Below are 25,158 nucleotides of genomic sequence, written 5' to 3'. Positions count from 1 at the left end.
AAGAAAAGAAAGTCGATTGCTATGTTGGTCGGCTGTACTTTTATCCGCCGTACTACTTAGTAAAAACGAAAATGTTTAACACCTCGACTACAGAAGGAAAATTCATCTATAGCATAATTCGATTCTTCTTGTTTGTGCAATAAATTTTTGAATTACATCGTCGTAGAAAGCTTGCTTTTGCTTCAGTTCTAGCAAAAGTTGTTTCTAACGCTGATCACCTCAAACTCTAATCCAACAAGCTAAAACTTGCTATTGCCTGGGATTCCCCCAATGACGCGCCAAGGTGTGCAGATCAGCGAGTGCACAGCCTGGATGACCTAAAACCATTGCTGCTTTCGCTGCCTTGTGACGTCATTTTTCTTAATTGTTTTTTTTAAATAGCACTCGCCAAGCTGTCAGTGCACACCCAGCTTAAAGGTAATGACCGAAAAAAATTAAAGGCAATGACCTCAAACGTTGGAGTATTAAAATTAGAAGGGGACGAGTTTTGCAATTGAAAAGAAAGCAATCAGCATGCAGCAAGATGTTAGAATATCATGAAAGTAAAGAACATCGACAACCGATGGAAATTTTCTTTTTTTCTGGATTTCTTGGGGTGTGCAGTGCACACCTTGAACACCCTGAATATACGCCACTGATAAAACACTAGGAGTGGCACGGTGCTCCACTGCTGGGAGCTGGTATACATGCTCCTGTCCTGGTTAAAAAGGCGATGACGTCACAGAAGAGGTATCCACTAGAGATGCAGCGAACCCAAAATTTTTATCCGCACACCGCACCGCAACTGACTCATCTTTCCGCGCACCGCACACCGCAATTTATCTGGAACTTTGACACTGCACCGCACCGCACACCGCAAATTACAAAATTAAAAAAAAATATTTTAACGAGTTATTGTTTAGAAAGTCAATTGTAGGAAAAAGCATCCATGGCATATAACTGGTAACCTAGTACCAATACAGTTGTGCACTAATTGGCCAGGCTAACCAGATCATATTCTCTTATCAGCAATGCATCTAAGTTCTAAGACATAATACAAACTAAGACAAATAGAATGTTCCTGGATCCAGTATCAGGACTTTTGAACACTTTTTGTAAGCAATAATGCAATTATAATGCCAGTGGCTATATGAACTACACACACAAGAGTAAAACTTATAGCCTGAACTCACTGGGCTAACTGATATAGTAAATAATGCGGTAGTTGCGCTAGGCCTATAGCCTGGTAACTGAGCTTATCAGCTAGGCTACTAACCAAAAACATTCGTACAGCTTCCCTGACAAGCAAGCCCTAAAACCCTGTCAACTGCAAGCCATTTGCAATTTGCATTTGCATAGCTTTCCATCTTAGGGTTTCCGAAGGGAAAAATAACTGATCCGTGTTTCCAATTTAAATTTGAAGTTTCATAGCTGATTCTTGAAAAGTTGAAAGTTTACGTTTACGAAAGTTTAATTTCTTGAAAGTTTACGTTTACGAAAAATTAATTTCTTGAAAGTTTACGCGGCAAGCGGCGCGGCTTTGTCATTTCAACCTTCCACGCGGCGCGGCGCGGCACGCGGCGAAAAAGTCAAAAGCGGCCGCGTACGCGGCGCGGCTTGCATCACTATGGTGTACACCAAGGATCAGTTTTGTCACCTCTGATATTTGCTATTGTGGTTGACGTTGTAACTGAAGGAGTGAGGGAGGGCTTATTGAGTGAAATTTTGTATGCAGACGACCTGGTCTTGACAAGTAATAGTATGGAGGGACTGGAGAGAAAGTTTGAGAAATGGAAAGAAGCATTGGAAACCAAGGGTATGAAGGTGAATCTTGAAAAAACAAAAGTGATGGTGAGTGGAGCAGAAGGAACAGTTGTTGAGAGCAAAGTAGATCCCTGTGGAATATGTGGCAAGAGAGTGACGAGAAATTCAATGCAATGCAAGGAATGTGGAAAGTGGGTACATGCAAGATGTGCTAATGTCAAGAGAGCCGCAATAAGATTGGCGAAGTGTTTTGTTTGTGGGAAATGCAGTAAAGGAAGGAATGAAGTGGAAGGCCATGATGATGAGTTCTGCCATGGTATCGAAACAGTGACAGACTTCTGTTATCTGGGTGATCGGATAGATGGAAGTGGTGGATGTGAAGCAGCGGTGACAACAAGTGCAAGATTGGGCTGGGCAAAGTTCAGGGAATGTGGGGAAATGTTGTATGGCAGAAAATTTTCACTAAGGATGAAAGGAAAAGTATATCGGAGCTGTGTGCGGCCTGCAATGCTATATGTGCTTCTTATTCAGCTTATTGTTTAATGTATGCCTTTCTCATGGTATGCTGCCTTCACCTTGTTTAAATACCATAATTATCCCTGTTTGTAAGAACAACAAAGGCAATATTCAGGATGCTGGAAATTACAGACCCATTGCAGTGGCAACTGTAGTGTCCAAATTATTTGAACATTATATCCTTGAGCATATTTCACCGTTTTTAAATACATCTGACAATCAGTTTGGATTTAAGCCAAAACATGGCACAGATTTATGTGTTTATCTTTATAAACAAACAGTATCTCATTACATACACAGCAATAGTCCTGTGTTTAGTGTATTTCTGGATGCATCCAAAGCATTTGATAGAGTTAATCACAATATCTTATTTAACAAGTTAGTTTCACGGAATGTTCCTATGTGCTTTGTACGATTATTGAAGCATTGGTATAAAGAACAAATAATGAGAATAAAGTGGGGGAATCAAATTTCTGACCCCTTCCATGTCACCAACGGAGTAAGGCAGGGAGGGGTTTTAAGTCCCTACCTGTTTTCTTTGTATATAGATGACTTATCGACTGAATTGAATTCCCTAGATGTCGGATGTAATACTGGTTCATCTCACTTGAATCACCTAATGTTTGCAGATGACTTGTGTGTATTTAGTCCAAGTGCTAAAGGTACCCAAAAACTCATTGATGTGTGTGAATCCTATGCTTCTAGACATGACATTATTTTCAACTGTAACAAAACTGTTGGATTGGTCCATCAATGTCGAAAATTTAAAGTTTTGACTTCTCCATGCATGCGGTTGTACAATACACAAATTAAATTTGTTGGACAAGTGAAATATTTAGGTATACTGATTGATGATACCATCAGTGATGACGCAGATATTAAAAGGCAAGTGCGATCTCTTTATGTCGCTGCCAATCAGCTTAGGTCCAAGTTTGGAAATTGCTCTACCGAAGTTAAAAATGTAATGTACCAATCATATTGTATGCCAATGTATGGTTCGCAACTATGGTGTAACTATAAAACTTCTACTTTAAATCGCATACGAGTTGCTTACAACGACTCGTACAGAATTATCCACAATTTGTCGAGATGCGACAGTGCTAGAGTGTATCAGGTACAGAACGACGTGTTAACATTTGATGCTCTATTAAGAAAAAATTGCTATGCATTTGTAGAACTTTGCAAAAGATCAATTAATCCACTTTTGCGCAATGTTATGTCTTCTGATTATTACTTTAATTCTACATTTTATATTCACTACAACAGTATTTTGTACGTTGTTTGATGTAGCCTGCTTGATGTTGTGTTAGTCTGATATTTTGTGTGATGACTGTTAAAAATTTAAATTCTATGGACTTTGAGTCTGATTGCAAATAAATAAAAAATATATGGTAGCGAGACATGGGTATTGAGAGAAAGTGAACTGGCAATCCTGAGAAGAACGGAAAGGTCAATGGTGAGAGCAATGTGTGGGGTGAAAACGAGAAGGGGAAACAAGGACTGAAGAATTGTTGGATATGCTAGAGATGAGAAAGACCATAGACCAAATGGCAAGGGCAAATGGAGTAAGATGGTATGGACATGTGATAAGGAGGGAGGAAGGAAGTTTTCTTAGAAAGGCACTAGATCTAAAGGTGGATGGGAAGAGGAAACGCGGTCGTCCAAGAAGAACGTGGAAACAACAAGGGAAGGATGAATTTTAAAAAATTGGACTGAAGGAGGAAGATGCAAGGGACAGGGTGAAATGGAGAAAAGGGATAAAAACAATTGCTGCGCGGAAACAATCGGCCACCCCCACTAGTGGGGAACAAACCGACGATGGATTATGATGATTATTTGAACGTAAAATTTAAGTTCATTCTTAATAAAGTTTTTGAAACATGCTGAAAGTTTTTGCCCAAATTTTTATCAAATTTTCGACTAACTGATAAGTTTGGAGGTGAGGTTGCACCCTGGCTCCTACGCCTATGCGTCTTCATGTTCGCGTTTTCTCACTCATATCTTTTTCTAGACCACTGCTATTTTGCCATGGACTGTATAATTTTCGCAGTGATGCTCAAAATATAACTAAACTGAACACAATCGCCCTTATTCCTAATGACAAAAAAAAAATTTTTTGAAATGCGTGAGAGGTTGCATTTTTCTCTGATTGAATTGTAAGTGGACAGCACAAAAACAATAAACCATAAAAATACTTTTTATGCGTCACAATTAAGTTATTGTAGGGTATATATTAAGTTGGAATACTGCACTGAAAAATCCGAGAGTTTATCCGAGTTATTAGGCTAACGTATCTAACAGTTGCAACATTTATCTGATAAATAACTTACTAAAAGCAGAAATATCTTACAACCAAATTAGAAAGCGTCGTCTCTACTTAATCGGACCTTCTCCAAGAAAGCAGTTGCACAATTCGAACAGAAAAACAAGAAGCTAGCACCAACTCGATAAAGTGAAAACGAACAAATTTTCTAACTAAAGGTTTTCCAACCTTTCTATAACGGCAAAATTTTTGATAATGCAGAACCTCCAGACTATACGAAATGATAGCCTAAAGACAAATAGTAAAGCGAGAAATTAGCGTGCAAGCATGAATGTCTATCAACACAGGTGAGAAATCGAAACTTAAACTTTTGTATTATTGTAAGTTACTGTATGCGATGATTGAGAAATTTCCTACAAAATGCATAGCCTGAGTGTAACCATAGGCTACTGTCAAAAACTAACCATAAAAGTACACTGCTTAGAAAGATGCAACACACATAATTTTTGTCAGTGTAGAGTGGACTCCTTTGTAGTTTGCATCATATCAAATTCATACCATATTGTTCACAACCGCTGCTTTTGTTGGTGCGATACTGATCAGCCCAGCCTCATGGGCGAAACACGTGTCTATCGCAAGTGTTGACGGCTAGTGTGGAGGCTACACCGGTATGGTTAGCGAAACACAATGCTTGCTGTTCTATAGTGCGTAGTCAGGTAGTGCTGACGTCAGGAAGATCGCTCCTTTTCAACAAAATCAAGGCAGTCGTGCCAGTAAAGATGTGCTTGTTGCGCCTCGGCTCGGCAAGTCGAAGTGTGGACGGTTTCAGAAATGTGGAAGGTATACTTCAAACCATGACACATACTATTTTGTTTTGGAGCGCTTTTGAGGTCGAGTACCTCTTTTACCAACATTTTCTGTTACTTTCCGCTTTCTGTGTGATGAGTTGCTTGTATCGCGTAAGCCATTTCCTCGAGAACACTCGCTGTATAAATATTCGTAAAGATTCTTAAGAGTTTCAATTGTTGTTTGTAGTGAGTTCTCATCGGAAACGTGGTACATCGCTTTTTTAATGTCAGAAAATAAATTACCGGCTTCTTCAACATACTTTTCCACCGAGACAAACTCCTCGTCTGAGTGCGCAGTGTCTTCAGTGTTGCCTTCAAGTTTGATTGGCGGTGCCTGGATGATTTCCAGCAAAATGTTAAAAGGCGGTTCCCTCGCCACCTCTGTTGTTTCTCCGCTCTGGTTGAGAATGGCCACAGTGTGTTGCTGATTGGCTGGGGCAGTTTTCGTCTTCAACATTGCTCGGTAGAAGTGATCTTTGATAACGTTTGGAGAGGGAAAGTACCTTACGTTTGATGTTGGGACAACACAATCCTTCAGGAGCTCTGACTTGGTGTAGGACAAAATGGCGCTTTTCACTTGAGATAGAGAACGTACTCCGTCCTGGACCAGTTCACCAATTTTGGAAACAATCCTAGGGTCAGTCATTTGTGAATATCCTGCCACCTACAAGAATAAGATTATTTTAAATTTAGCCTTAACTGTTTTTCAACCGACCGCATTTGCACATAGTTAGAAATACTTGTTACCCACTAATTAGGGATGATATAAATTTCGTGAGAACCGTCGAATTAATTCAAAACTCAACAGGACGAAATATCAGAAAGACTGACTTCTCCAATTTCATGACCGGTATGATCCTCTTTGTTGGGGAACCTGACACGACAAGAGTATTCCTTGATGATTGGAGTTCCGTCTTCAGTGAAGCCTCTCTTTATTACCTTTGCAGCCACATTTTTCTGGTACAAGGTAATCTCAGGCGTAAACTATTAAAAAACGTGAGTTCAGTTAATACAGTTGGTATGTAGAGATGGCTTCTTTACAATTTATTAGCAGACACAGTGCCATATTTATTTCTTCGCATGCGCACATGCTCAGTGTGCTCTCTTGCTACAGAAATATCAAGAACAATTTACATTTGAAATGCATTTAAAATAGCAAAACAAAAATGGTTGGTTGGTGAACGCGTTTACTACATGAATTTCTAAACATGTTACAAGCTGCAGTCGCTGAATTAAATGCAACGGATAAGCGCAGCCACACTCTCATCTGAGGATGACAATTTTTCGTTGCTCCAGCAAAAAATCATTTCTACAAATTAGGAATAAAACCACAAATCGAAATGGCAAACCTTATACTGTGGAAATCTGAAAGCTTCTGAGAGAGTTAAACTAGCTGGGCAGTCGCATTTCTTAGTACATTGAAACATTTTCCTTTGCCTTGGAGAATGTGTAGGGTCCAACAACTGAAATAATCGCCAGTTTAACACTGCATTGTAATAAAATTAACACGAGCTATTTATCGTTTCTAGCACTAGTTGCAACGTTCATCTGATGAAAGTGAAAGTAAAAGCAACAACAAACAGGTTGATTTATTGCTTCACTGACGTTTCGCGCACCATGACAATGCGCATCCGAGCGAATACCATACAAAATAAAATATACAAAGTTATAGTGCTAGAAACGATAATTGTCCTGATGAACACTCAAACTGTTCAGTATACACTATACAGGTTAATTAGACAGAGGTGGCAACCTCTTGTAGAAGTTTGTGAAAACGCGGCTTTTTTAATTTATTGTGAGCTTGTTTAAAACTTGAAAAAAAAAATCTTTGTGTCTCACTCTCACCACATAGTTTGTAAAAAAAAGTACTTTGAAGGAAAACTTCATTTCAAAACAAAGCTAATTTGCCGTGGTTTTGCCTTCAATTATTTTCTTTGAACTTCAATTATTTTCTATGAACTATACAAGTATACAGGAGTAAAGACCAGGAGATCAGGTACAGGAGTAAATCAGTGTGTTCTGAAAGCAACTGTGTAACAAGGCATAAAAAGCAATCGAAAGGAGAATCAGTCATAAACATCATGATATCAAAGCTAATTTCTTTCAAGGTCAAACGATACGACTGGGCTACCCCATCAGATAAAAAAGATTACACAGAAAAAACAACTGTCATAATAACTTGTGAAATAAAGCTAAAATATTTAAACAATCAAAATAATTTGTATAGCCTGTAGTATTCAGATTAGGCCACAAACCAAAGGTTCGCCAGTCCAACTGGAAAGCGCCGAAGTGTGAAACAGATATGACGTTATATAAAAATGGGTCTGCTACTATTCGGTGAGTCCGATTCGGTGAGTTCCTAACTTCTAACCCCTAAACCTAAAACGGCAATGATAATTAGGCTACGGTACCGGATAATTTAAAAAAAAAATTGAACAAATCCCCCGTTAAGGGATCGCACTCACCGAATCGGACTCACCGAAACGGGCCATTCCGTATAAAAATGCGCACCATTAGGAAGTTTAAAAAGAAGAGAACCTACTAACACGTTCTAGTGATCTTTGCTTGTCATTCCTTGCTTTGTTACGATCTTTAGCATGCTGACATTCCCAGTAGTGATGGCTTATAGGAATAATAGGCATCCAACACGTATCATCCCATTTAACATGTCTTTTTGAACCACCTATAACATGCAAATAATTATATGAAATATTTATGTATGGAATATTATAACACATGACGTTTTTGAACGGTCACTAAGCAAACTGCACAATAAAGTATGACAAGAGAATCACTCAAAATCACCATATTTGCATTTTTTTCGTTTTATAAACTTGGTTGTTGTTTTCTTTTCATATTCTTCCACGGCTTTCATGGCATCTTCCCAAGAAGAAAACCACTGGAAATATAACGTTAATAAAAGAAAGATTATGAAAGAAGCCAAAATTTATTCAGTTGATTGGAAAGTGAACATAATATATATTACACAAGAACGAATAAGCTTTTTACGATTGCACCTTTATATCAAAACTTTATCATAAGCTTTTTTACGATTGCACCTTTAGATCTTCATTCCTTCCATTCTGTTCCACGGGAGCTTCAGTACTCATGCAAGTTACTTGTCGATCAGCCTTCAAATGCATAAAACAGTTAATTGATAGCGACAGTTTCTCACATCAAGATTTGCAAAATAAATATTCCCATTTTAGTTCAGAAGAAATCTAGCATAACGGATGAAAAGTGAAATATGAAAATTTTTAATCTAAAACCAATTCTTATCCAAACTCGCATCTTAAACTAACTTTGATGTATAACACCGCTAGTTGCCTGATGGAAAGGATGAGTTCAATATAGATTGGTTGCATGTAGAGTTGTAGACTTGGTTGAAATCCTGATTAACAGTCATGTCATGGAACAATCCACAGCTGTCTATAGCTAGAGGTAGAGCTCAACAAAATTAGTCTATATTTGGGCAGTTACCAAAACTTCATCCACTGCAGGAAATTTGACACAATACTCAATCTTCGTCGACAGCTGAGAAGAATCGGTGGTTTCAGCACACAATGCACGCAGTGTAGTCTCAATCGTACGTTTTTTACTGGTTGTAACTTCTTTATCAGATATCTAAAAATACAACATAACACCCAGTTTGATACGCAACTGAGCAAACACATTGGAAACTTGATTAGATTTGGTAATCACCTTGATAATATGACCAGTCAAACACTTCAATGATGTGTTTTTTGGCAGCCGACTGTAGCAAGAATTGACAGCGATAGACACGTATTTTGCCCAATCACCTATTTGGCAGGGCTCATCAGCATTGCACCACTAATTCATATCACAGACTATGTCCACTCCAGCACGATCATGAATATTTTTGCCCAATAATATGGTAGTTAAGCCAAAATAATGTGATCACTTTGCTGAAAAGCCAATTGGCTAGAGTCCAAAGATGGTATGGATGGATAAATACAGAGTTTTCCACGTGTATTTCACACGCAGAGTATACCTGGACTGCCAGAAAAATCAGCAAAAGTTTTTTACATCAATTTAATCAAACAAAAAATCTAATGAAAAATATCAAGGGAAACAACTTCAATTTCTAGGACACATGCTGCAAAAATGAAAATTAGAACACCTCTCTCTCTCTCAGGCAAAATTGAAAAGAAACGTTCTCAAGGCAGACAAAGATTAACCTACTTAAACATACGCCTAAGCCCTAATACACATAGCAAAAGATCGAGAATTTTTGAAACTTTTCATACAAGTGGCAGTTAATGCTTGGAATCAAGTGCAACAATGAAAGAAGTATAACAGTACAGCTAATGTGTTTATGTTTATGCAGACATCACGTAAATGAAATGACAAGAAAACCAGTCTGGAAGTAGACTCACTTATTTATCCATTTGTTTACAATAAAAAGGCTATCATCATGCTGTATTATATTTACTTACTTGAAAATTTGGAAATTTTATTGCTTTCAACAAGTAGAGTCTTGAGTGTTTAGTAATAACTTCATCACGTTTTTCCTGAAAAATAAAGTTATCAAACTATATTGACTACAATAATTACGGTCTAGCTAGCATAGAAACCATGATTGAGCAAATGACATGTTTAAAACTTTTGATTACAAGGGGGGCTGAAAAAATAAATTTGTAAAATTATTTTACAGAAAGTAATTAGGCTACACTGAACAGACAACAGCGCATGCCAGTTTACTTTTATTTGCTAACTGTACGTCTACTTGTTGAATCGACAATGTTGCATTCTAATGAAAATACAACAGGTTAAGCTAGGTAGGCCTACTTACAGAGGTAACAATTTTTCCATTTGAGAAGAGAGTTCTTTTCACAACGACATACGGAGTGTGTGCATAATCCCATGAAACAGTTCGACATCTTGCCAAAGCTGAAACAGCAAAGCAAATACACTCAAAATGCTGTTGAAAAAAATGTGTAAACATTTGGATTCACAATGAAATATCAGGTAAAATTTATCTCCAACTGCAAAAGGCTTTCTAAACAACACACTTAGGCTATGTTCCATTCATGTAGAATTTGAACAATTGACACAAGCTTGCACCGTATGTTTCTTATATGAAGCCATCTATATAAGATTTTACATAGAAAGAGAACCGAAAGTAGCACACGCGTTTATGGGTAATTCGTAGGACCCCATATTAAATATAGATAGGCGATACTTTCATCGAATTCACCAAGAATTCTAAATCTAACCCCAGCCTGTTTCTGCCTAGGTTTAGTAATAATAACTTATTGGCCTACCAATTTCAGTGAACTGTCGGCGTGTAAACTTTGATATAGTTTTCTTCTCAAACTGCTTGACAGCTTGAAGAGCATCAGCTTCAGTGTTGAACCACTGCATAAAAATACAACAATTTGTTTTTAGGTAAAAGTCTATTTATTGTACGTTATAAGTTTGGGCCATAGGATATGCAACAACTCTATTCAAAGACAACTACTAGAAGAAAAGATAAATAGGAAACAAAATAGGGGCAAACCACCAAGAATTTTGACTAATGATATTAAACACGGGTCACGACTTGATTACAAAACTGCAAGAGAAAAATCTCACAACAGAGAAACTTCATGCTTCTTTGCCTCCAACCCTCAACAAGAGGAAGGAACCTGATGATGATAGTTTTGGAAGAAAAATAATTTTAGTGTAACATAGACAGATGGTAGACATCTTGATTAGATTGAATGACAATGACATTATTCAAAAGACAATATGATAAACTAACAAAGTAGCATAACATATTAAACCAAAACGTTCTCTGCAAAGCTTTCTGCCCTTGTCATAAAGTAACCTAATATGTATAAACAAAAGAACTGAACACATACTGTAACTGTATTAAGTTTATTGAATGTTATTGGAAAACAACATTTTGAGCAATTATTCTTACCTTTTCTGAAATTATTGCTTTTTCAGTCATGTTTTCAAGTTGCAAACTTTTCAAATTAAGCTTAACAAGCTCTTGCACCTAAGTTTAATTGCAAGAAACCTGCTGAAAGGAATTAAAAAGCCAGGTAAAGCATAACAGTTAGGCCTAATACTTGCAAAGTTTGCAGACACATTAGCACAAAAGTACAATAGGCCTACTGTAGTCTACTCATGCAAGCTAGGGGTTTTTTTACTGACATTACGCTTTTCTTTATAAATTGCATTATTTTCTACAAAGGATATATTGGTGTAGTAGGCAGCAAGGGTGCTCTACTGCTCTTCCACAAGACGCTCTGTTCTGTTGGCCAATTGGACAAAATGATGACGTCACATCACGTCACACACATTGGAATGGACTATTATGAAGGAGGAAGTGCGGGCTGGAAATGCAATGAAACACACCAGAAGGAAATTGTCTCCCATTTATTGATTTGTTGTTCAATTTAAACAAATGTGCAATCGTTGAAAAGCACAAGCATAGATCTAACCAGCTATGATAATACCAAGTCCCAAAATACTACTAGCTCCATCTGGTGGCCACCTAAACTTGACCAAATTCAAACCATTATGAAAAGTTTATTTGCAATGATAAAAACATTAAACGACAGCCAATTAAAAGAACATGTTACTATTTATTGAAGGGCTAACTTTCATGTTTATACCTTATTTAATATATGAGCAATCGTTGTTCGAAAACAGCCCCCCAACGAAGCTTTTGGCCAATGCATTTCAATGGCGAATCGATCGTCTTTCAGATCACGCCCTGCATGTTCACGATAATCAATTGTCTTCCATTTATTCATTTCTTGCTCAATTTCAACAAATTTGCTATCGTTGAAAAGCACAAGCATAAATCTAACCAACTAAATTAATATCAAGTCCCAAAATACTACTAGCTCTATCTGGTGGCCACCTAAACTTGACCAAATTCAAACCATTATGAAAAGTTTATTTGCAATGATAAAAACATTAAACGACAAACAATTAAAAGAACATGTTACTGTTTATTGAAGGGCTAACTTTCATGTTTATACCTTATTAAATATATGAGCAATCAGCAATCGTTGTTCGAAGACAGCCCCCCAACGAAGCTTTTGGCCAATGCATTTCAATGGCGAATCGATCGTCTTCCAGTTCACGCCCTGCGTGATTCAAATTCATTCATTTATTTCTCTTAGATTTTTTTTTTTGTTTGTTTGTTTATCTTTATCCTGCATTGCGGGAAAGCGGACTTGAGCGCTATGCATCGGTGTACGCCTTCCGACATACACCTGACCCACGCTGCAGCCGACAGCAATGTCTGTTTCCGGTTGTCTACTTTACGTATGACTTAAATTTGGTACTACCCATTACTCGAAATCGATCACTAGGTAGAGGCAATTATCGTAAAGTTTCTTGCCCAGAGAAACAACAGCAAGTGCGGGTGGCTGGAGTCGAACATGCAGGCTCTCGACTGCGAGCCTAACGCGCTAACCACTCGGCCATGGCTGCCGACCTATAATTAGTCCTGATGAGGACACTATGATTTGGTGTCGAAAACGTTGGATTTCGTAGTTTTTTCTTGTTTTTTTGTGCGTTTAATAAAAACTGTTACATCCACTAACGTTGCTGAGTGTTATATGTATCTGGTACAACAAGTCAAGCTCTCTACCAAGGCTCAAACATAACATCTTGTCAAAACATCATCAAATTAATCGTCTACCAATAAGCTTTCTTCATTAACTTTTGTATTCACCACATGCCTAGCAGAGGTGAATGAAGTTACTTTTTTTTGACTCGGTTCCGTTCCTGCTCCGAAAGTATTGACTCCAGCTCTTGCTCTAACTCCGAAATTCATTTTGAAGTGAAATAAGCGTGAAACTACCTTTTTCAAATAATAATAAAAAAAATAAAATTAAATAAAGCCCAAAAACACCCGAGCTTTTTAGAAACAGCCCGGCTTTTTCTCAACCCTGCTTTTGCTTCCCTATGTCCCCCACCCCCACCCCCCCCCCCCCCGAACAGGAGAAAAACCAACTTTTACGATTTAATTTTGGGTGCTTTAAAACGGAACATTTTTGCACGTAAAGCATTAAATCACCACTTTGGGCCCCTAATTTGCGCGCAATGCACTCAATTACTTTTCCGGGCCCTTTTGCTACATTACGGGCCCCCCAGGACTAAAGATAACAACTTTTGTGCTTGAATTTAGTCGTTTAGGGTGGTTTTAACCATCATTTTTTCGCGTAAAGTATAAAATCACAATTTCGGGCCTCCCACTCTGCTCCCAACAATCACAGGCCTGGGTCCTCAAGGGTACGCCGTACTCTCAGTACCCCCCTTTCATAGGCCCTGGGTCTCCAAGCAAAATATTCCAACACAAACGGTTTTGGAACAACAAATATTCGTGCTTGTACGAAAAGCATACTATGTGGCTTCAGGCCATACCATCACTATTGATGAACACGAATATTCGCCATTTGTTGATAACGTACAGATCTGTTTGGAGGATTTGTTGAGGAATCAGCATCAAATCGGTGGGCCTGGCCACATCGTCGCTATCGATGAGTCCTTGGTGGCCAGACGAAAACGAGGAAATTCACAAAGGCGCCCAGTGCCACAGCAGTGGATCTTCGGCGGGATTGACACCACAACAAAGTAAGTTATATATTATGTGCATGTTTACGCACTACAACTAGGCCTACGCCTAGTCAACTACGTTCGAGCAGGTGAGCAATATCACTTGGGCTTGGGATTTGAAGGAATATTTGACAACACTTTTATTTAACCCACCCTCCTTAGGGCACGTTCTTTTGCTTCTCAATGCCTGTAGATATCCCTAGTAAAATTGTGCTATTAAAGAATGCTTCATCGTAATGGTACCGCGGCGGGACAGGGCTACACTGGAGGCAGAAATTCTACGCCACATCGCACCAGGAACAGAGATTCATTCCGATGAATGGGGTGCATACTCTAACTTGTCTAGTAAGTGTTTATTGTAGTTCTATTTTAAAATGACATCCACTAACATGTAAACACTTAACGTAGATTATGTTAAACATTAAATGGATTGGATGAAGTACATAAAATGCATGTAGATTAAACATTTGTGTAGACTAGGTGTACTGAGAGTAAAAATGTGTAGGGGAGATGTGGCACCTATGGGACGAATATGACATTATTTCGAATAAAACGTTATTTTAAAGCAAATCATGAACTAAAGCAATTTTATTGCAAAGTTTAGTCATTGTTTCATAACATGAAATCAAAACAGTGATGACTGTAGGCTAATATTCTTTATTGTTTTTTTTCATCATTAAAAAGTGTCAGACAACTGTCCCATAGGTTGCTTACATACATGATCAATGGGACAAGGGGCTATGTCCCAGGGGAGACTTTGCTAGATACATCAATTGATTGTCAAGGGTATGATGGAATAAAAGAGACTCAAGAGAAAAAGAAGCAGAACTTGTTTTCTTAGTTTTCATCAATAAATAGACCCGCTTTTCTTTTCAGACATGATAAAATAAGACACTTTAAAGGTTCAATGAATTGAAATCTAAAAAGGTATATACTTTTGCCATGATCTATAACAAAGTGTAGTGTAATAAGGCTTTTCAAGATTGTACAAAATAAAGCTGTAGCTCTTATCTACATCTCTAGTGAAAAATACTTTTTAAGTGAAAAAAATTCCTTTCAGCCTTAAAATAACGTAGGAATATGTCCCAAAAGTGATTGCTTGCACAGTCCCATTGGTCACTCAACCACCAGTTTGTGTTTAGCTTGTCTGAAGACATATCACAGTACAATGTGTACTTTTCTGTTATGATAGCATCAGACCCAACCATATGGCTTAAACTGTCATGCCAGGTCCCACTTGATACAACTTATTCATAGTGTAGAAACTGTTAACAACAGTTAACTATTTAAAGTTACTTTGGGAGCAGAAAAAACAATCAACTGACCTCGCCACTTAACTGCGCAGCTCCTTTTCAAAAAGCACGATGGCTCATGTCAAAAGAATTATGCATCCATTAAAAATAAATTTACCAATTTAACATGTTTTTGTTATTTCTATTTGGAAACCGTTGCAGCAAGCATTTTATGCTGAAATTTATTTAAAGTTGCTTTCGTATTTTTTTAGATCGTGAATATCGCCACCAAACGGTCAACCATCACCATCATTATGTTTCGGTCACAGGGGTTCATACGAACCACATTGAAAACCTGTGGCTGAATTGTAAACGGAAATTTAAAAGAATGGGTGGCACCACAAGGCACATGATACCTGGGTATCTTGATGAATTTATGTGGCGACATCAGTTTCCACGGGGACGACATTTTCCGGAAGTTCTCCGCGCCATAAAGGAGTCCTACCCCTTACTGTAGCCGCCACATCGTCCACTTTCCAAAAAAACAACCCTTTTCAGGGCTACCTAATGATAAAAAAGAGTTGCTGCCCACATACTTTGTGATATTTATTCTATAACAAACAAACTAGGCTAACAAAAGTGCAATGTCAGATGAAACAAAATAATTTTTTTAACTTACCGTACGTTTGTAACATGATTTTTGTGTGTCAACGTTTAAGGTTTGTGCCTATGAATCATTTTGTTTACACACACGGATGCCTTTGGGAAAATGACTTCGTGTGGTAATGAAAGAACACGAGAATGCAAGCCCAAGTCATTTCATTACGGTTTCGTTACTTACCTTTGATCCATATTTAAGCCTAGGTTTATTAGGCTTAGCCTATGTGTTGTGAAAAAATTTCTTGGCTAAGCATTGAACAAAACATAAGTATCCGCACCCACTGTCTCGCTGGTTGTTGTTGCTTTTTATTATTTGCAGAAGTTTCTCCATCCAAATAGGAACAATTTTCTGGCTCCTGCACTTAGAGCTGACATCACTTGCTTCCTCAACCGAACTTTTCCAGTTGATGTCGACTGAGGGCTGAGTGATAAGAATTCTTCCATGACCTCCAAAAGGATCAAAGTCAGGGGCGCCGGAAGCGGGGGGGGGGGGGGCAGGGGGGGCGGATGCCCCCCTGCCCTCAATTTTTCTGCAGAAGGGGGGGAAGAGGGGGCAATGGTGCCCTTTTAAAGTCATGTAAGCTACTGCACATTTTGCAATAAGCTTATAACAATTTCTGCTATTCGCTTTTAGCCTAATTATAATCTTTCATTTTTGCCTCAAAGTAATATTTACGACACAAAATTTTGCAACATAGTAGCCTACAGGCCTTAAAACTAGTTTTTTTCGGTTGCCATCGTGGCCTACCGGAAGGTCCTTCTCAGCGGCCAAATCTGAGTGCTTGGAGGCCAAAATACAAAACAATAATAACGATAGTACAAGTAAATAGAATTAAACTTGCAACAATGCTAAAGTGATCACTTAGCGTTGTTGAAGTCTGGGCCTGGGCGACGTCCTACAATAGAATCGTTGCACCACGCAGTAACTGCTTTATCGGGATTGTATTCAGTACTGCGGGACCATCTAACGACACTCGCACGAGTGTCTCCAATGTGGCTGATTTTAAAGAAGTTCGCCACTCCCCTAGAATTCTTTTTAGCAACGAAAAACAACGTTCGACATGATTGTGTTGACGATGACGGCAAGGTAATAAAAATAAGTATTTCAATGATGTGAATGACATTACTAAAAGAAGCATAATTTTTGCAAAATATGATCAAAAAATGTTTTCCCTTCGGATGTCAATTAACCTAGTTCTCCTTTTTAACAACGATTCAATGTCCGACAACATCGAATCGACATAAAAACGACAATATTGCCAGCCGATGTAAATTAGCACTTCGGATTCACACTTTGTTAAAATAAACGTCAGGAATTACAAACAAGACTTATAGCTGGTAATCGGCTGATCGCAGATGGATATATTCCATCAATAACAAATATTCTCGCACAATGTAACAGTGGCGATTATGACGCGCTGACCTAATTTTGCGTCACTCTTTGATACTACATATTTTCGACAGTTAATCTACGATCATTCTATTGCGAAATTAAATGATTGGCTAGAAGAGACCGGCGGCCAAACTTGGCCGATTGAGGAGGTAGCACCGGCAGTCATTCAAGCACTACTTAGCGACCAAGGCCGCAGGCTGCTTTAAGACTTCAGTAGGTTACATCATTATAACATAGCATGATGCCTTTCTTTGTATACCGGACACTTGTAGGCTATCATTACTCAATACATAGTGAGCTGATAGATTAGTATTATCGCTAAATCTTATCTTAAAACTTGAAAAAAATTGGCCTTTTAGTAAACAAATGTGCCCCTTTTTCGTAAACTTGCCCCCCCCCAGTCAAAAATCGTTCCGGCGCCCCTGATCAAAGTCCTACACCGCTCTAGAGCACACATCGCTTTCCTATTGATCAGTGTTTGTTACATTACTTGATTCGGACAAGCCATTACACCACCAATTAGGCTATTTGTGTGCCTGATCCTAATCCTTTCTGTGACTTTAGCATTTTTTCAATATAAATGGGAGACAATTAATTATCGCGATCATGCAATGTGAATCCAGAAAGACGATCGATTCGTCATTGAAATGCATTGTGCAAAAGCTTCTTTGGGAGGCTGTCTTCGAACAACGATTGCTCGTATATTAAATAAGGTATAAGAATGAAAGTTAGCCCTTCAATAAACAGTAACATGTTCTTTTAATTGGATTTGATTTAGATTGTTTAACGTGTAAAATGAAGTTTTGGTGATGGTTTGCATTTGGTCAAGTTTAGGTGGCCACTAGATACAGCTAGTAGTATTTTGGGACTTGGTATTAATTTAGTTGGTTAGATCTATGCTTGTGCTTTTCAACGATAGCAAATCTGTTGAAATTGAGGAAGAAATGAATAAATGGGAGACAATTAATTATCGTGATCACGCAGGGCGTGAACTGGAAGACGATCGATTGGCCAAAAGCTTCGTTGGGGGGTTATCTTCGAACAACGATTGCTCATATATTAAATAAGGTATAAACATGAAAGTTAGCCCTTCAATAAACAGTAACATGTTCTTTTAATTGGTTGTCGTTTAATGTTTTTATCATTGCAAATAAACTTTTCATAATGGTTTGAATTTGGTCAAGTTTAGGTGGCCACCAGATGGAGCTAGTAGTATTTTGGGACTTGGTATTAACATAGTTGGTTAGATCTATGCTTGTGCTTTTCAACGATTGCACATTTGTTTAAATTGAACAACAAATCAATAAATGGGAGACAATTTCCTTCTGGTGTGTTTCATTGCATTTCCACCCCGCACTTCCTCCTTCATAATAGTCCATTCCAATGTGTGTGACGTGATATGACGTCATCATTTTGTCCGGTTGACCAACAGGGCGTCTTGTGGAAGAGCACCCACTAGCATGGGGTCTGCTTCTGCTACAACTCATCCGCTTAAAGACAGCTTTTTTATCCATAACAATTTGAATTTATAGATCATAAGCACCAGTGTTTGCAATTAGCTTCAAGTTTTCACAATCAATTCCTACCCATTCCGTTCTACTTATTATAATCTTATGGTATGTCCCCTGACGCTGATTCTTGATTCTCCAATCTCCAGCCTCCTCCACACACTGATTGACAGTGGTGTTGCCAGACATGAATCTACAAAGGTGTGTCCCTAAAAAAAAGTGTCTAAACAGCAAACACTTCACTAAGGTCTGGAAATCTAAGTAAGTTTTCTAAGTAAGGTCTGTTTCTTGTTTTTACCTTACCAGAACTGTCAAATTTCTTTAACAACGTTGAATTTTGTTAAAAATTAGATGCCGATTATTTCACCAATGTTATGTTTTTGTGCAGTTTTTCAGTTCAATAATTTTCAACGCAGCTGCTGAGCAGAATTATGAAGTCTGTTTCTACTTTAGAGTTTTTTTTAAATTATTTCGTTGGCATCACTCTTCTGATCAGATCTTCTCCAAGAAAGCAGTTGCACAATTCGAACAGAAAAACAAGAGGCTAGCACCAACTCGATATTTAAGTGAAAACGAACAAATTTTCTAACTAAAGGTTTTCCAACCTTTCTATAACGGCAAGATTTTTGATGATGCAGAACCTTCAGACTATACGAAATGATAGCCTAAAGACAAATAGTAAAGCGTGAAACTACCGTGCAAGCATGTGTGTCTATTGTCTACCAACACAGGTGAGAAATCGAAACTTAAACTTTTGTATTATTGTACTGCATGCAATGATTGAGAAATTTCCTACTGAATACCAGTGGCGTAGCCAAGGGGGGGGGGGGGGGGGTTGGGGGTTACAAACCCCCCCCTTTGGCACGCGTGTGACGTCACGATATTGAGAATGATGCTTTCAGTCTAAAAAAATTGCCTAATTTTAAACAAAACTGCATTAAAAGAGCGAGTTTTGCCAATACCAAACATTCAAACATCTCGGACAGCACCACTTTACAGGAATATTCATACCCACATATTTGTTGAAAATGCTCTCAGAATGCACCAACTTCAAAGTAATTTTTCAAAATTTTCTGAGGGAGGCCCCCCAGACCCCCCGCCGCTGGGTTGTCAAAACCCCCCCTTTCAAAATTTCTGGCTACGCTACTGCTGAATACATAGCCTGAGTGTAACCATAGGCTACTGTCAAAAACTAACAATACAAGTACACTGCTTAGTAAAATACTACTTTGTTTTGGAGCGCTTTTGAGGTCGAGTACCCCTTTCACCAACATTTTCTGTTACTTTCCGCTTTCTGTGTGATGAGTTGCTTGCATCGCGTGAGCCATTTCCCTGAGAACACTCGCCGTATAAATATTCGTAAAGATTCTTAAGAGTTTCAATTGTTGTTTGTAGTGAGTTCTCATCGGAAACGTGGTACATCGCGTTTTTGATGTCAGAAAATAATTTACCGGCTTCTTCAACATACTTTTCCACCGAGACAAACTCCTCGTCTGAGTGCGCAGTGTCTTCAGTGTTACCTTCAAGTTTGATTGGCGGTGCCTGGATAATTTCCAGCAAAATGTTAAAAGGCGGTTCCCTCACCACCTCTGTTGTTTCTCTGCTCTGGTTGCGAATGGTCGCGGTGTGTTGCTGATTGACTGCGGCAGTTTTCGTCTTCAACATTGCTCGATAGAAGTGATCTTTGATAACGTTTGGAGAGGGAAAGTACCTTACGTTTGATGTTGGGACAACACAATCCTTCAGGAGCTCTGACTTGGTGTAGGACAAAATGGCGCTTTTCACTTGAGGTAGAGAACGTACTCCGTCCTGGACCAGTTCACCAATTTTGGAAACAATCCTAGGGTCAGTCATTTGTGAATATCCTGCCACCTACAAGAATAAGATCATTTTAAATTTAGTTTTTAACTGTTTTTTTTAGCCGGCTGCATTTGCACGTAGTTAGCAATACTTGTTACCCACCAATTAGGTGATGGTTAACATTTCCTGAAAACCGTCGAGTTTATTCAAAACTCAGCAGAACAAAACATCAGAAAGACTGACTTCTCCAATTTCGTGACCGGTATGATCCTCTTTGTTGGGGAACCTGACGCGACAAGAGTACTCCTTGATGATTGGAGTTCCATCTTCAGTGAAGCCTCTCTTTATTACCTTTGCAGCCACCTTTTTCTGGTACAAGGTAATCTCAGGCGTAAACTATTAAAAACGTGAGTTCAATTAATACAGTTGGTATGTAGAGATGGTTTAGTTACAATTTATTAGCTGAGACAGTGCCACATTTATTTCTTTGAATGCGCACTTGCTCAGTGCGTTCTCTTGCTAAAGAAAATTCAAGAACGATTTACATTAGAAATGCACTTAAAATAGCCAAAAAAAATGGTTGATGGGTAAACGCGTTTACTACATGAATTTGTAAACATGTTACAAGCTGCAGTCGCTGAACTAAATGCAACGGATAAGCGTAGTCACACTCTCATATGAAGATGACAATTTTTCGTTGCTCCAGCGAAAAATTATTTGAACAAAGTGCGAATTAAACCATAAATCGAAATGGCAAACCTTATAGGCCTACTGAGGAAATCTGAAAGCTTCTGAGAGAGTTAAACTAGCTGGGCAGTCGCATTTCTTAGTACATTGAAACATTTTCCTTTGCCTTGGAGAGTGTGTAGGGTCCAATAACTGAAATAATCGCCAGTTTAACACTGTATTGTAAAAAAAAAATTAGGCTATTTATCGTTTCTAGCACTAGTTGCAACGTTCATCTGATGAAAGTAAAAGCAACAACAAACAGGTTGATTTATTGCTTCACTGACGTTTCGCGCACCATGACAATGCGCATCATCAGAACGAATAACATACAAAATGAAATTTACAAAGATATAGCCTACTGATAAAAACGTTAATTGTCCTGATGAACACCCAAACACTTTTCACTATAGGCTACAGGCTATTTAATACAGAGGTGACAACTGGCAACCTCTTGTAGAAGTTTGTGAATGTGTGGCTTTTTGAATTTATTGTGAGCTTGTCTGAAACTTAAAAAAAAATTGTTTGTGTCTTACCACATAGTTTGTAAAAAAAAGTACTTCGAAGGAAAACTTCCTTTCAAAACAAAGCTAATTTGCCGTGGTTTTGCCTTCAAACATTTTCTTATGGGCTATACAGGAGTAGTGAAGTTGCTTTTGATGAAACTAAAGATTGCTTCCTGAAAGCAACTTTGTACCAAGGCATAAAAAGTATAATCGAAAGGAGAATCAGTCATAAACATCATATGATATCAAAGCTACTCTCTTTCAAAGTCAAACGATACGTCTGGGCTAACCTCATCAGATAAAAAAGATTTTACAGAAAAAAACGAATATCATAATAACTTGTGAAATAAAGCTAAAATATTTAAACAATTAAAATAATTGGTAGGCTATAGCAAGCAGTATATATTCAGATTAGTCCAGTAAACCAAAGGTTCGCCAGTCCAACTGGAAAGCGCTAAGACCAAAGTGTGAAACAGATATGACGTTATATAAAAATGCGCATCATTAGGAAGTTTAAAAAGAAGAGAACCTACTAACAAAAACACGTTCTAGTGATCTTTGCTTGTCGTTCCTTGCTTTGTTACGATCTTTAGCATGCTGACATTCCCAGTAGTGGTGGCTTATAGGAATAATAGGCATCCAACACGTATCATCCCATTTAACATGTCTTTTTGAACCACCTATAACGTGCAAATATGAAATAACAACATGGAATATTATAACACATGACATTTTCAAACGGCCATTTAGCATACTACATAGTACATAATGAGTTAATGATGTTTGACATGAGAATCACCATATTTGCATTTTCTTCGTTTTATAAACTTGGTTGTTGTTTTCTTTTCATATTCTTCCACGGCTTTCATGGTATCTTCCCAAGAAGAAAACCACTGGAAATATAACGTTAATAAAAGAAAGATTATGAAAGAAGCCAAAATTTATTCAGTTGATTGGAAAGTGAACATAATATATATTACACAAGAACGAATAAGCTTTTTACGATTGCACCTTTATATCAAAACCTTGATCCAGGTCTTCATTCATTCCATTCTGTTCCACGGGAGCTTCAGTACTTATGCAAGTTACTTGTCGATCAGCCTTCAAATGCATAAAACAGTTAATTGATAGCGACAGTTTCTCACATCAAGATTTGCAAAATAAATATTCCCATTTTAGTTCAGAAGAAATCTAGCATAACGGATGAAAAGTGAAATATGAAAATTTTTAATCTAAAACCAATTCTTATCCAAACTCGCATCTTAAACTAAATTTGATGTATAACACCATTATAGTTGCCTGATGGAAAGGATGAGTTCAATATAGATTGGTTGCATGTAGAGTTGTAGACTTGGTTGAAATCCTGATTAACAGTCATCCGCTTAAAGACAGCTTTTCTATCCATTACAATTTGACTTTACAGATCATAAGCATCAGTGTTTGCAATTAGCTTCAAGTTTTCAAAACAATTCCTACCCATTCCGTTCTACTTATTATAATCTTATGGTATGTCCCCTGACGGTGACTCCCCTGGCTCTTCCAGTCCACAAACCACAATCCACACTGATTATCAGTGGTGTTGCCAGACATAAATCTACAAAGGTGTGTCTCTGAAGTCAACTCAATTTATTTTAGTTTCAACAACGCCATATATTAACAAACCAGTAGAGCAAATGTAATTGTCAAAACAATGCATTGTACAACCATTGGTTAGATTATGGCGCAATCAGGATGGTAGCAAAAAACCATAAGTAGTCATCAGGGTTGGAAGTAACGACTAGTTGTCACTATTCGATAGCGTTATTCGTTGCTTTCTGAATATCGAATGCTTATACCCATTCCTTTTAAAAATAAATATCGAATGCGCGTTATTCACTGCTTTTTTATGCAAGCAACGAAATCATTAACTTATTCGTTTTTCACTAATCGATATTTAGGAGAACTGCTGAATCATTTTTTGTTGTTCACTTACTTTGTCGTCAAAACGAATTTACGAGATTTGGTTTTCGGATTACTATCCGACCTAGTCCCCTTCCGGTTTTCGAACTTTAAAGGATTAAGGAAAATTTTTCGGCAACACAGTTGAGAAAAACCATGCCAGTGAGAGCCGTTAACAGTGTTGCAAACCTTGCGGTTTTCCCGCAAGTTTGGGATTGTTTTTTTTTCGAGTTTTGGTACCTTTTTTTGAGTTTGCGGGTTGCTTGTTTTTGGGCTTTTTTTGGCCAGTCAATTTTTAGTAATTGCTATTCGTTGCTTTTTTTAAGTATCGATAGCGGAAAGTCATTGCTTTTTTGGGCACTATCGAATAGTGAAATCAGGGGCTCCGGACACTTCCTGAGAGTGGGGGGGTAATTTAAGCAGGGGCGGGAACAATGTTTTGACATAGACAGAGGGCTTATTGGATCATCGCATCACATATACTTCTGAGAGGTTGCCCCCAGACCCTCCTTCGCATTACTGAAAGCTTCAGTTTCTTATACAACGTCTTAGGTGGCATGTTTCGCGCCGAAGGCGCAAAATTTTTGCCCATTCAGCACGATTTAAAATCGAAAAGTTATTTCAACGAATCTAAAATCGCGAGCAAAAGGCCTTTAACATTTGCCACATTTTTTGAGGTTTTTAGACAATTTTGGCTGGAAGAGGGGACGTACGCAAAAATTCCTCTCTGTATTCATCCTTGGGTCAATTCCTTCAAATTTTGCACTTCAAACGCTAAATGGTTGGATTTAAAAGATCAAAAGCGTTAAGATCAAAGCTTTCTATAACCTAATTTACAATTGCATGAATACAACACGATAACCTGTGCCATAACATCCGCAGTGAAAGAAAAAGTTTCAGCATAGGGTCTAGGGCTCTAGGCAGGCGCGAATCTAAGAGTTTTTTTCGGGGGGGGCCAGAAAATTTGAAAATCAATTAAAAAGAAAGAAAAAGCTAAACAGATATGAACAATGATACTACGACATATACGATATGCTAGAAAGAGACATTAAAACAACCATTTTCATCAATTGTGATGCCGAGGGACTAATATCAGCTGTTTAGAAGCATATCAAACCATTTGATGCGGAAACATACAATTTTTCACAAAATTTCGAGGGGGCCCGGGCCCCCTGGGCCCCTCCCATAAATCCGCGCGTAGCTCTAGGCCTACATTCAATTCAGAAAAAAATAAAATAAAAGCTAAAATGCATTTGCTTTTACAACAACCGAAAATATAAAGACATTGAAGCAGTGCAACTGTATAGTGTGTTTCGTTCGTGAGTGGTAAAAGCGAAATTACCCAGTTTGTAACAGTGAGAAACTATGGCGTCACACATAGTGCATTGTGATGCATATATTTTTGACAGGATACATAGTTTGGCCAGCATAGATGGGTAAGC

General features: G+C 38.1%; 3 protein-coding genes across 7 annotated transcripts; all 3 read right to left on the bottom strand.

The window, feature by feature from the left end:
- Positions 1-4,290: 4,290 nt before the first annotated feature.
- LOC145781088 (uncharacterized) lies at positions 4,291-11,398 on the bottom strand. 2 transcript variants are annotated; one of them, XM_082592837.1, is made up of 11 exons: positions 11,297-11,398; positions 10,656-10,749; positions 10,184-10,281; positions 9,828-9,902; positions 8,851-8,994; positions 8,430-8,501; positions 8,176-8,269; positions 7,917-8,053; positions 6,720-6,833; positions 6,202-6,354; positions 4,291-6,034 (listed from the first exon to the last, which is right to left on the bottom strand). In XM_082592837.1, exons 1-11 carry the CDS (start codon positions 11,324-11,326, stop codon positions 5,387-5,389), a joined length of 1,659 nt encoding a protein of 552 aa, XP_082448963.1. In that variant the 5' UTR covers positions 11,327-11,398; the 3' UTR covers positions 4,291-5,386. The 2 variants fall into 2 exon arrangements, with proteins under 2 accessions (XP_082448963.1, XP_082448964.1); XM_082592838.1 differs by having other exon boundaries at positions 6,202-6,327.
- Positions 11,399-19,438: 8,040 nt separating this feature from the next.
- On the bottom strand, positions 19,439-20,924 carry LOC145781239 (uncharacterized). The gene is made up of 2 exons (XM_082593016.1): positions 20,790-20,924; positions 19,439-20,618 (listed from the first exon to the last, which is right to left on the bottom strand). The coding sequence occupies exon 2, from the start codon at positions 20,598-20,600 to the stop codon at positions 19,971-19,973; it is 630 nt and encodes a 209-aa protein (XP_082449142.1). The 5' UTR covers positions 20,601-20,618; positions 20,790-20,924; the 3' UTR covers positions 19,439-19,970.
- LOC145781240 (uncharacterized) lies at positions 20,799-24,811 on the bottom strand. Of its 4 annotated transcripts, none has more exons than XR_014290714.1 (6): positions 23,255-24,811; positions 22,790-22,879; positions 22,578-22,671; positions 22,312-22,458; positions 21,306-21,425; positions 20,805-20,942 (listed from the first exon to the last, which is right to left on the bottom strand). XR_014290714.1 is itself a non-coding variant. In XM_082593017.1 (6 exons), exons 1-5 carry the CDS (start codon positions 23,366-23,368, stop codon positions 21,315-21,317), a joined length of 552 nt encoding a protein of 183 aa, XP_082449143.1. In that variant the 5' UTR covers positions 23,369-24,811; the 3' UTR covers positions 20,805-20,942; positions 21,306-21,314. The 4 variants fall into 4 exon arrangements, 2 of the variants coding, with proteins under 2 accessions (XP_082449144.1, XP_082449143.1); XM_082593017.1 differs by having other exon boundaries at positions 22,316-22,458; XR_014290715.1 differs by having other exon boundaries at positions 20,862-20,942; positions 21,319-21,425.
- Positions 24,812-25,158: the final 347 nt, after the last annotated feature.

This window comes from Aplidium turbinatum, chromosome 12, assembly GCF_918807975.1.
Source record: "Aplidium turbinatum chromosome 12, kaAplTurb1.1, whole genome shotgun sequence".
NCBI lineage: Eukaryota > Metazoa > Chordata > Ascidiacea > Aplousobranchia > Polyclinidae > Aplidium > Aplidium turbinatum.
Note: the sequence above shows the minus strand (reverse complement) of the source record. Positions and strands in the feature narration are given on the sequence as shown.